At 43.0% G+C, this 12,301-nt stretch overlaps 1 protein-coding gene across 1 annotated transcript in view; it reads left to right on the top strand.

The window, feature by feature from the left end:
• The window catches only part of UGGT2 (UDP-glucose glycoprotein glucosyltransferase 2), a 282,769-nt gene extending 270,956 nt beyond the window's left edge, over positions 1-11,813 (top strand). Inside the window, exons 40-41 of the mRNA XM_077807042.1 lie at positions 3,229-3,373; positions 11,586-11,813. Of these exons, the coding sequence (XP_077663168.1) occupies positions 3,229-3,373; positions 11,586-11,608 (168 nt within the window). The 3' untranslated portion in view covers positions 11,609-11,813. The remainder of the gene's footprint in view (positions 1-3,228; positions 3,374-11,585) is intronic.
• Positions 11,814-12,301: the final 488 nt, after the last annotated feature.

The following is a 12,301-nucleotide window of genomic DNA, read 5'->3' as shown; positions in this document are numbered from 1 at the left end:
TCATAGAATATCAGGGTTGGAAGGGACCCCTGAAGGTCATCTAGTCCAACCCCCTGCTCGAAGCAGGACCAATTCCCAGTTAAATCATCCCAGCCAGGGCTTTGTCAAGCCTGACCTTAAAAACTTCCAAGGAAGGAGATTCCACCACCTCCCTAGGCAACGCATTCCAGTGTTTCACCACCCTCTTAGTGAAAAAGTTTTTCCTAATATCCAATCTAAACCTCCCCCACTGCAACTTGAGGCCATTACTCCTCGTTCTGTCATCTGCTACCATTGAGAACAGTCTAGAGCCATCCTCTTTGGAACCACCTTTCAGGTAGTTGAAAGCAGCTATCAAATCCCCCCTCATTCTTCTCTTCTGCAGGCTAAACAATCCCAGCTCCCTCAGCCTCTCCTCATAAGTCATGTGTTCTAGACCCCTAATCATTTTTGTTGCCCTTCGCTGGACTCTCTCCAATTTATCCACATCCTTCTTGTAGTGTGGGGCCCAAAACTGGACACAGTACTCCAGATGAGGCCTCACCAATGTCGAATAGAGGGGGACGATCACGTCCCTCGATCTGCTCGCTATGCCCCTACGTATACATCCCAAAATGCCATTGGCCTTCTTGGCAACAAGGGCACACTGCTGACTCATATCCAGCTTCTCGTCCACTGTCACCCCTAGGTCCTTTTCCGCAGAACTGCTGCCTAGCCATTCGGTCCCTAGTCTGTAGCGGTGCATTGGATTCTTCCGTCCTAAGTGCAGGACCCTGCACTTATCCTTATTGAACCTCATCAGATTAAAGTCAACAGTGTGCCCTTGTTGCCAAGAAGGCCAATGGCATTTTGGGATGTATAAGTAGGGGCATTGCCAGCAGATCGAGGGACGTGATCATTCCCCTCTATTTGACATTGGTGAGGCCTCATCTGGAGTACTGTGTCCAGTTTTGGGCCCCACACTACAAGAAGGATGTGGAAAAGTTGGAGCGAGTCCAGTGGAGGGCAACAAAAATTATTAGGGGACTGGAACACATGAGTTATGAGGAGAGGCTGAGGGAACTGGGGATGTTTAGTCTACGGAAGAGAAGAATGAGGGGGGATTTGATAGTTGCTTTCAACTACCTGAAAGGGGGTTCCAAAGAGGATGGATCTAGACTGTTCTCAGTGGTAGCAGATGACAGAACAAGGAGTAATGGTCTCAAGTTACAGTGGGGGAGATTTAGGTTGGATATTAGGAAAAACTTTTTCACTAGGAGGGTGGTGAAACACTGGAATGCGTTGCCTAGGGAGGTGGTGGAATCTCCTTCCTTAGAAGTTTTTAAGGTCAGTCTTGACAAAGCCCTGGCTGGGATGATTTAATTGGGGATCGGTCCTGCTTTGAGCAGGGGGTTGGACTAGATGACCTCCTGAGGTCCCTTCCAACCCTAGATTCTATGATTCTATGAGGCGGAAGTTGTGAATATTTTTTCCATTTTTATTTTACCATCTCTAATTATCAGACATAATATTTCAGAGAATAGAAATGCACAGGAAGTGACCAAATGTTTATTTCCTAACACTATGAAAGTAAAAAAGATGCCACACTACTCTATGCTTAGTTCAAACCTTCCTGGGAATACATGAGTTTTTGTTTGAGAAAGATTATTTATGCCTTACCTTACTCATATTGATTTAATTTATATAAAGCCTGGGGTTTATTTTGCTGATCCTTCTTCCCTTGTACCATCATGTAAGTATCAGTTCAGTATTCTTCAGTTTTTTCCAATCCAAAGATCACAAAGTGGCCAGGGAAATACTTTTTTTTTTTTAAAGTCTTGTGTTGCTGTGGCACATATATCTGAAGCACTGGAGTTCTTTTTAAAGCAGTTTGAGTTAATTTACCAGTCTGACTGTATGGTCTTTTTCCCTTTCCTTATGGTTTTTTCCCCTTTATCATCATTTCCATCTACCCTCACTTCCTAAATCCCTTTACCCAGCTAATCAATGACTTTTGCAGACTCCACTAAAGAGAGCCTCATAGACCGGGGTGGCCAACCTGAGCCTGCGAAGGAACCAGAATTTACCAATGTACATTGCCAAAGAGCCACAGTAATAGGTCAGCAGCCCCCCGTCAGCTCTCCCAGCACCTCCCACCCACCAGAAGCCCCTCCTTCCCTCCCCACACCTCCTGATCAGCTGTTTCGTGGCATGCAGGAGGCTCCGGGGGGGTGGGGTGAACGGGGAGAGGAGGAGTGAGGGCACTGCAGGCTCAGGGGAGGGGGTGGGAAGGGGTGGAGTGGGGGCAGGGCCTGTGGCAGAGCCAGGGTTGAGGAGCGAACACTCCCCGACACATTGGAAAGTTGGTGCCTGGAGCTCCAGCCCCGGAGTCAGTACCTATAAAAGGAGTCGCATATTAACTTCTGAAGAGCTGCATATGGCTCCGGAGCCACAGGTTGGCCACCCTTGTCATAGACCTAGAAAGAGAGACCGAGATCTCAGTTATCTAAAATCATTGTATCCGTATATTTCTAATACTTGGCAATTCCTGAAGTAGCATGCCAAACTTACAGTACCACTGGGCACTTGACAAAATATTTGATTATCTCTTCACAGAGGATCCTAATACAAATGAAAGGTATTTCAATTAAAAATGGTTTAAATAACTATCAGATTTTGGTTTATAGACTATTTCATACTGTTTTGTTGATGAATCTCAAGGTAGTTTACCATATGTATGTTGCCCTTTAAGTGATTTGTAACACTAACAGAATAGCTAATTAGGCATAAGGTAATTGAGAGAGATGAATGATTATATAGGAGACTGAAGACATTCCTATGGGCTAGTGACAGATGGTCCTGTTTATCAAATATAAAGAATGTTACCCAGATGTTTAGAATGACTAAAAGAGTAGTGACTGAAAAGTATGGTAAATAATAGTTCTATTGTGTTCTGCTGTACTGCAGAATATTAATTGGTGGATTTTTTGCCAAAATAATTTGCATAAGTGTTTATTTAATTTCTTAAGAACTTTCAAAATTTGTTTTGGCATACTTTGTTTCCCAGTGAATTAATAGTCCACATTGATTTCAGAAGGGATACATAGTGAAACACTCATTGGTGTCCTAGTCAGTGTTTAATTTTGTAGCTAGTTTTTAGCAGTGTTCTGTTTAGGGACTTGTTTTTCCATCACTAATGCTGAAGAGAATACTTGTGTTTACTTATAACGGTTGATGTTTTTTCAAGAGTGATATATTTTATACTTTCAGTGCAATAACCCCAAAACCAAAGAACCCAAACTAAAGGCTGCATTGAGGATAGTCCCAGAATGGGTTCAGTATGACTCTGAAATACGAAAGCTAATAAAGCAACTTGAAAAAGGGAAGAAAAACTTGACTCAGTCTTCTCAGAAAGGTAAGAGAATAAATTTTCACATGCATGTTTATCTGATTTCTCATTAGTAATTTAAGCAAAGATTGGGGCTAGTATACATATATGTATTGTGCCTTGAGTCATTCTCCCTACTCTTGAGGAAGTTGTGTACATTGTATTAATTACATGATGCCTTTGTGCCTATAAACTACATTGAAAGAATAAAATCCCGGCCTTGTTGAGGTCCGTGGCAAAATTTACTTTGACTTCAGTAGGGACAGGACTTCATCCAAAATATTTAACTTTGTGGTATCCTCATTGGTGTCCTCAAAATTAAAATGTATTTGGGCAGCAATGATAGCTCAGTTTCCTCAGTTTGAGATTTACTTCATAATCACTTGATTGTTCATTTTATTCTCTAAAAACATTTCTTGATACTATCTCTGGTATAAATTCTATAGTATCTCAAAACACAGATTAATGAACAGAGTCAACTATGTAAATGTATTATGAAGTGTGAGAGAGATCAAATTACACATAAAGAAGTTAAAAGAAAATAATTAAGGTTGCAAAGTGAAGCAGTTAAAAGTTAGGAATTTTAATTTGGCCCCATTGTTTATATGCATTATAGTATTTTTTCATTACATGATAATTTTATATTTTTCAACACTACCCACGCTTCATGCAGTGAACAGATTTCTCAGTGCTTGCTTATTAGCAGCTCTTTAATATTTTGTTTTATCCTTATTGTTCAATATGTGGGCCCTGGTCTTATTCACTGCACATGATTCAAACCCTGATGTGAAGACAATTATTATTATTTTCCTCATGGGCTTTTCTGTGGTATCCATTACTGTAATATCTGAGTGCTTCAGAAATATTAATACTTTTTTTCACAACACCTTTGTGAGGTATGGTGATGCTATTATTCCCATTGTATAGATGGGGAACAGAGACACACAGAGAAATTAAGTTAAAAAATATCCACTAATTTTGGATATCCAATTTGGGAGACCTGGGATATGGTTTTTCAGAGTACTTAGCATTATATAGGACTCTGTATATGCAAGCACGGCTTCCCTTGACTTCAGTTGCAGCTGTGAGTAGTCAGCACTCTGCAAGTCAGACCCTAGGGTTTCAAGTTGGGTACCTAGAAAATGAGGAACACACAATTAATGACAACCTGTGAAAAGTTTGGTTCAAGTGACTTACCTTGCATCACATAGAAACTCTGTAGCAGATGCAGGGATGGAATCCAGTTCCCCTAGGCAGAATTCAGCTGCCTGAACCATACCACCATGTTTTCTCTTCCTATAGTTCCCTACCTCATTCACTACACCAGTGGTTCCCAAACTTGTTCCGCTGCTTGTGCAGGGAAAGCCCCTAGCTGGCCAGGCTGGTTTGTTTACCTGCTGTGTCCTCAGATTCAGCTGATCGCGGTTCCCAGTGGCCGCAGTGCGCTGCTCCAGGCTAATGGGAGCTGCTGGAAGCTGCGCGGGCTGAGGGACATACTAGCCGCCGCTTCCAGCAGCTCTCACTGGCCTGGAGCAGCGAACCGCAGAGCCCCCCGGCAGCGGTCTGAGCGGGGCCGGCAGCCAGAACCCCAGTTGGCAGAGGGCCGGCAGCCAGTACCCCAGGCCAGCAGCGTAGCCCCCAGGACCAGTGGCCGGGGGCCGGCAGCGGGCTGAGCGGGGCCAGTGGACAGAACCCCAGTTGGCAGGGGGGCCGGCGGCCGGTACCCCCAGCCAGCAGTGTAGCCCCCGGGACCGGTGACTGGGACCTGGGCAGTGTGAGTGCCACTGAAAATCAGCTAGCATGCCGCCTTTGGCACACATGTCATAGATTGTCTTCCCCAGTCTACACTGACCAACTAATGCACAATCCATTACCACACTTTAGAAGCAACACCCCATAGTCCGCATTATTGCTCCATGTAGACAAGCCCTTAGATACAAGTAATCATTTCTGGTGTTTTTGCACTGTTTATGGGATGAACACTTTTTTTCTTGTCTGGATTATTTTGTCAGTGTTTATTAGTTAAAACTAAAAATCAGAAGTCCTAATCATAATGCATATGCTGCAAGGGGATAGAGTTAAGGTTACCTATGCAACTTTAATATTGGCTTTTCCAAGCTTTTGAGTGCTTGACTTTGCAACCTTAATAATCTTTTCACATCATTTTTATATGTAATTTCTTAGCTTTTTTAAAAGCTAAGCTTAGCATGATTAAAAAAGCAAACAAAAAAACCTCCAGAAATAATTCTTAGAGTGATTCTGCACATACACATGCCACTGTAGGTGTAGGTGTACCCAATGCACTTGAGTCAGAGATTTTTGCCAGCCATACCAGCAGGCAGCATGTGCACCATGGTATCCTCGTTCGCCAAGATGACAGTATAAAGGGGCATGATTGCCGCCTCCTTGTCAGTTCCTTCTTATCACCCCTGGTGGGAGTTGGAGCTCCCTGATGCTCTTGAGCTTTGGTTAGCTAGCCTTTACGAGACATTTTTGGTTATAGTTGTAGCTTAATTTTAAATTATTTTAGTGTAGTAAGTAAGTTAGTGAATTTATCTGGGATTTTACTTTCCCAAATTTCAAACAATGTGCGACATGCAGGCCTCTGTTAATAACAGGAACAAAAGTTCCCTAATTTGCTAAGGTGAAGGACATATGAAGAACAAATATCCTATTTGTACCTCCTTCCCAAAAAGAACAAAAAAAAGAAAAGAGGGATTTCTGCCTTAAAGTACGTCTTCCTCAGAAGGTGATGCATCCCTCTTCAGAGCCCAACTGTGACCATGAGAGGATAGACTGAGTTCATTCACAAGGAGTGCCCCACCTGACTGCCTCAGCATATAAACCAAAATCTGGTGAGAAAATTTGCCTTCTCAAAGTGCACAAAACTCTCCTCACTCTGAGAGACACTTTTGAAGTCTCATTCTTCCTCTCTGAAGAAGTCTTCTGGTGCCAACTTGAGATCTGGTCATAAGCCCTGATGCTCACTGGCACTGTCCAAGGCAGCACCAGTGGGACCATCAAGACTGAAGTCTTCACCCCTACCAGAGAAATCTTCGACCCCACTATCATCAACTCCAGTACCACCAATGTTAGCATCCGAGTACTTACTTCTGCTGTGGGTGCCCTCTCCCAGACTCTCCTTTGTTGCATTGTGCAGTTCTAGTCTCAATGGCCTCAACTTTACCATTAATGCTGGCACTGGCTGTTAGAGAATGATGAGCAGGTTGACCCAGAGGCGGATTGAGTAGACGGGCTTCTTTATTGCGGTACTTGTTCCCCTCAACCCAGTTGTTGAGTAAGCATTGAGTTAATTACATCACGCTCTTTTATCTAAGTTAATATGTAAATACCTACATTCGCTACAACCCCCCAAAAACCCTTATTAAGTAATAGAAACTCCCACCCCTATTGATTATAGCATTACGCATATTATACACACATTTTTACCTTGAAAATACATTTCTTTGCAATAATTGTTGCTACAAGTTCCCTTAATCAGCAGTTTTCAGGGGAGGGAGGAAGGGGCCATGACCCCAAGCTCGTTTATGTAGCTGGGAAAGGAAGTGGGGGGAGATAACACTTCATTACGCAAAGGTATCCTTTAGACAACTACATTTCTTATGCAGCTGCAACATTTATTCCCAACAAGCTGAAGGGAAGGGTGAGGGATGACACTTATCTATCAAGCAAAGAAACAGTGCCTGCCTGTGACTCTACTCCGTAATACCGCACCAGCACACCAGAGGTTTCCCAGATCTCTACTTAACCCTTACATATCCCAACACTATAAGCCCTGATGCTCACTGGCACCGTTCAAGGCAGCACCAGCGGGACCATCAAAATGAATGTCTTCACCCCTACCAGAGAAATCTTCGACCCCACTACCGTCAACTCCAGCACCACCACTGTTAGAGTCCGAGCACTTACTTCTGCTGTTGGTGCCACAGTCATTCTTGTGGCAAAAGACCTTCTGTGTCTCCCTCTCCCAAACTCTTCTTTGTTGCATTGTGCAGTTCTAGTCTCAGTGGCCTCAACTTTACCATTACTGCCGGCACTGGCATCTCCACTTACTGCCACAGTTCCAGTAGTTCCATCCACTTTGTCGATGTATACTATTTTGCTTCCATTGACTCATCTATCTGCATTTGGACTGCCTCATCCATCAGATCCTTTGTCAACTTTTGGTACTCAAGGGATATCACTGGGTGTCCCCAGGGCTGAGACCTCCCCCGGTGCCTACAGAGACTGCTCCACAATTTACTGAGGATAGTTATATTTCCTCCTCTTTGAATTCTGATCATGATAGACCCATATCTTCAATAGGTCATTTAGGTTTCCATACAGAAAATGTTGTAGAGATTCCCCAACTTCAGAGCAAAATCATGATTATAGCAATGCCCCAGTATGGTGCCCTCCACTGTCCTCAGCTTTACTGGCCTTCTTCAAGACCATGTAGGCCCCTGTCTACCAGTGCAGGAGAAAGTCACATGCTGTACCTGTGGCACCTAGAGAAGATCCTTAACTAATCCTACAACCTCCCTTTTTATTTGTGCTCACAGAGGAAGAGTACACTAGGGAGAAACTTCTACATATTTCCCTCTCCCTCATATTTCTTCCTCTTCTCCAGAAGGTGAGGCCATCACCCCAGAGTTGACATCACCTCCTCCTGAGGACTTTAAAGTTTTTCAGGACTTCATAAGGCAAATGGAAATACATCTCTGGAAATACAGGAAGAATTTATACAAGACAATCTGCACAAACTACTGGACAGCTTGCACACGCCTGCTCCTGGAGGGGTTGCCCTTCCCATTAAATAAGCCTTGTTGGAACCTGAAAAGACCCTTTGGCAGACTCCAGCCTCTATTCCATCCGCTGCTAAATGGATGGACAGAATATACCATGTCCCTCAGCAAGAATCCAAGTATTTCTTTATGCATGCCATCCCAGATTCGTTAGTGCAGCAGACAAGCATTCAAGGCAGTCTCACCCTAAAACTACCCCGAAAGGCAAGGAATAAAGAGACTGGATCTATATGGCAGAAAGTCTTATACCACCATGAGCCTTCATATAAGGGTGTCAACTTAGCAGGCATTCTTGTCCAAATACACCTTTATTAACTGTTGAGCAATTCCACAATGTGTAGGAAAACTGCCTGAGGAATACAGGGATCAGTTTCTGGCGATAGTATCTAAAGTATCTCAATGCTTACACATTCTTCCAAGCAGCTACCAACGAGTCAGATATCATGTCACATTTGATAGCTATAGCCATTTCAATGAGAGATTCTTCTTGGTTGCAGGCCTCCAGCATCCCAAAAGAACCATAAAATACAATAGAACAGCTACTGTTTAAAGGTGCTAAGCTGGTCTCTGAAAAAACTGATGACGCAATGCGCACATTGAAAGACCTTCCCATGACCCTTTATTTGCTGGGTTTCTATACCCCAGTTACAGAGGGGAAGCAGCTTAATTCCCAAGTGCAATACAGACCCTACTAGCAGCAGAGACCTCAGGATGCCTCAAGAAAAAGAACTGAGCCTCTCAGATAACGCCCATTGGCATCGTCTGCAGCAAGCCGTTCTCACTAGATTTTGGTGGCTTCGAAACAGGCAGGATTAAAGGGCAAGCTGTTACAATTTAATGTAATTCACATTGGATTTGTGAGTACATCAAGTTTTGCTAAAGTTCAGCAAAGATCGTTCTTCCAGCTAGGATAACAGCCCACTCCACGAAGGCGCATGCCAGTGCATCTGCCTTTTTGAGCAATGTTTCTATAGTGGACATTTGCAAAGCAGCAATGTGGTCATCTGTACAAACCTTCTCCAGACACTGTGGTGTTACTCAGGCTTCCTGAGACTACACCAACTTCAGCAAGTCAGTGCTGGAGTCTCTCTTCAGGTAGTCCAAAGTTCCACCACCTGTAAGGAAACTGCTCGTGAGCCATCTACAGCAGAATGTACAGGAGCATCCCTAGCCCTTTTGTTGGCAAGGGCAGAAAACATTTTCAGCCTCCCTATCCTCTTCCCCACTCCCCCACCCCACCCCACCCCCCAAGGAAAAAACAGAATTAAAAAAAGCTTGGTGGGACAGCATCCCCTGAAAGCTGGTGCTCAGGCAATTGCTCCTAAAACTGATCCTGGGAATGTAAATTGCACATTCACTCCAAGGAGAAAAATCAGTTAGATACGTGTAGGGTAACTATTGTTCTTCAAGATAAGCTGTCCACATGTAAATACCACACACCCCTACTGCCACCATTACTACCATCTTCCCTGCAACTTTGGATTTAGCTTACTGGCAGTGCAAAGAAATGGAGAGGGAGGTGGCATTCACACCCCTTTAAACACTCAACTTGGCTCATGAGTATAGCAGGGGCACACTCACCACCTGCTGATATGGCTGCACATACACCTACAGTGGAGTGTCTACATGTACAGCACAATTCAAAGAACAACAAATATTGTAAGAGTGAGTAACCATTTTCCAGAGTGTGGCATCATATTGACACCCACATGGTTCATCGGCATGGTTGGATTCTTTAGAATCACTGTGCAGACCTCTGCCACTTGAGCTAAGAGACTAACTGATAGCAGTAGTTGGTTATTACCCTCCATATGGATCATCATTAGAGGGAGATGAGACACACTTTACCAGCGGGTTTCACAGATATTTGCTGACATCAGAGGAATTTTGAGAACTCAGAAATCTTGGGTTCCATTCCAGGCTCTAGAGGAGTGTGTTCTCTAGTGGGCACACTTTTCACCTTTTTCCCCAAAGTTTGAGCCCTTCTTTCAACCATGTTTCCTGTCCACACTGACTTCCAGGCCCCCTTCTCTGACGCTTTATTCAGTCTCATTCTCACCATCCCCTGGTTATTGGTCCCGCTTTTTTTGCCCATCCACTGTCAGATCTGCATCTTGGTCACTCAGTTCCCCCTGCTGGCTCCCAGTCTCAGTCTTCTTGCCCAGCCAGTGCCAGTATCCCTTTACCCAGCTCCCAATCACAGCCTCCATTTCCCCTCCCTTGTCCCCAGACCCCAAGTCCCAGTTTCCATCCTCAGGCTCATTATCCCAGTCTTCTCCTCCCACCACCCCTTTGTGCATTCCCATCAGGGAACTTCCTTGTCACTGCCTGGAGCCATTGAGAGCATACAAGAGACTATCTCCCTTCTGTCCATTGCCCAGACCTTGGCCCAGGACAGCCCACAGCAGTCTGGATCTGCAGTTGCAGGGCAATTCCTTGTCAGCCCTTGTCTGAAGCATGCCCAGTGCTGATGGAAACTTTGGGGAGTTTAGCTATGGTCTAGCAAGTCGCTACTGAGCATGTGCAAACTGCAAGGTTTTTTAAAAGATTTATAAACTGGCCAAATTTGGGTGGATTTTCACAAAGATGTCAAAAGACATCTCCAACACAAAGGCCACACCCTGCTAAGTCCCTGCTCCAAAATATAAGGGCTCTAAAAAGTTGCCAACATTTTGAACATTGGCAAAACAGTGTATTTCCCCTTGGCTCATTCTTGGAAAACAGATTAATTATTTTGGCTGAAATTTTCCAAAATTGTTCAGCCTAAGACAGAAATCCAGCATGTTAAATTTCTCCCCAACTGTTAGTTTGACACAGTTATAGGCAATTGAATGGGGGTCTTATAATATGAGAAGCATTGGGCTACTAGCTCATCTAGAACAAAAAATGAAATCACAACATAATGGGGCTTTAAATTACAAATGCAGATTTTTTTACTTTATGTAACTTTAACTTCATAGATCATAGGACTTGGCATAATCTCATTGTTGACTGCTCTCATGAGTAGGAGGCTTGCAATATTTGGTGGAGTGTTTTGGTTTTTTAGTTAAACTCCAGCTCTGGTAGTCAAGTAGTTATGTGAGAATTTCAACTTTAATTTTAAAAATATTTTAGTCCCCATGGTTGCAGAGAAAAACATGAAAATGTGAACTCTAAGGGATCAAAAACTAGAAGGCAAATAAATGCACTCTGCTGCTAAATAATACGTAACAGTTTCTTTAGTCGTTTCGATTATTTGTGAATGCTTATGGTCAGTTGTTAGCAGGGTCTAAAAAATGCAGTGAATTTTTAAATAGGTGAGCTGACTGTTAGGACTCTGGGAATAAATAAAAAGCCTCCTGAAGCTATTGGGGCCTTTTTAATATTTTAGAATGTATTACAGCACTGCTCTTAAATATGAGCAAATATATATCATTTTATTTTTTTGGTTACAGTTTTTAAACATGATGAACTTTAGCATCATTTCCAAAAGGTAGCTGTGGTGGCACAACTGAATCTTCTACGTGAGATGGAATGGAAGATGGATATACTGCAGAGGCACTATTCTGAACATTTCATCAATATGTGAAGTCAAACTTTTTATAACTAATATGTTGCTTAAAGCATTCAAACAGAATGGGAAGAATAGATAATGTAAGATCAGAATATGAAGATTTTATAGTTTTGTTTTTACCAAGGTAAGTAGGCGCTCCTATTTTGTTGATTTTCCCCCCCTCTCCCCACCAAAGACAGCTGATATATAGGACCTGGTCCTACATCCCTCCCATACCCAAAACTCCCAGTTTATAAGGAATGCTGGATTGGACCCTTTAAATTTAAATTGTATGGGGATTTTTTTCAGATTGGCTGGTTGTAGTCCATGAATGTTACGCATTGTCAGATGTTTAAAGGGATATTTGAAAATAGTTTGCATTGCATCCTATACATAATCAAAGTTGAGCATATTCAAACTCTGTAGTATGATGTACATGCATCAGTTTTTTCTTGTATAAGATGTACTGTGTTTCACAAGAAAAATTCACAGCACTGCAAGGGGCAGTTGTAAAACATAGTTTTTTACTGAAATCTAGAGCTTTGGACCAATCCAAAATATTTAAAATCAATTTCAAAGTTTATAAAACCGAGGATGTCATTTTAAATTTATTGTGCA

The sequence above is a fragment of the Eretmochelys imbricata genome, chromosome 1, assembly GCF_965152235.1.
Source record: "Eretmochelys imbricata isolate rEreImb1 chromosome 1, rEreImb1.hap1, whole genome shotgun sequence".
Lineage (NCBI taxonomy): Eukaryota > Metazoa > Chordata > Testudines > Cheloniidae > Eretmochelys > Eretmochelys imbricata.
The sequence above is the reverse complement of the archived record's forward strand: the minus strand, read 5'-3'. Positions and strand labels throughout refer to the sequence as shown.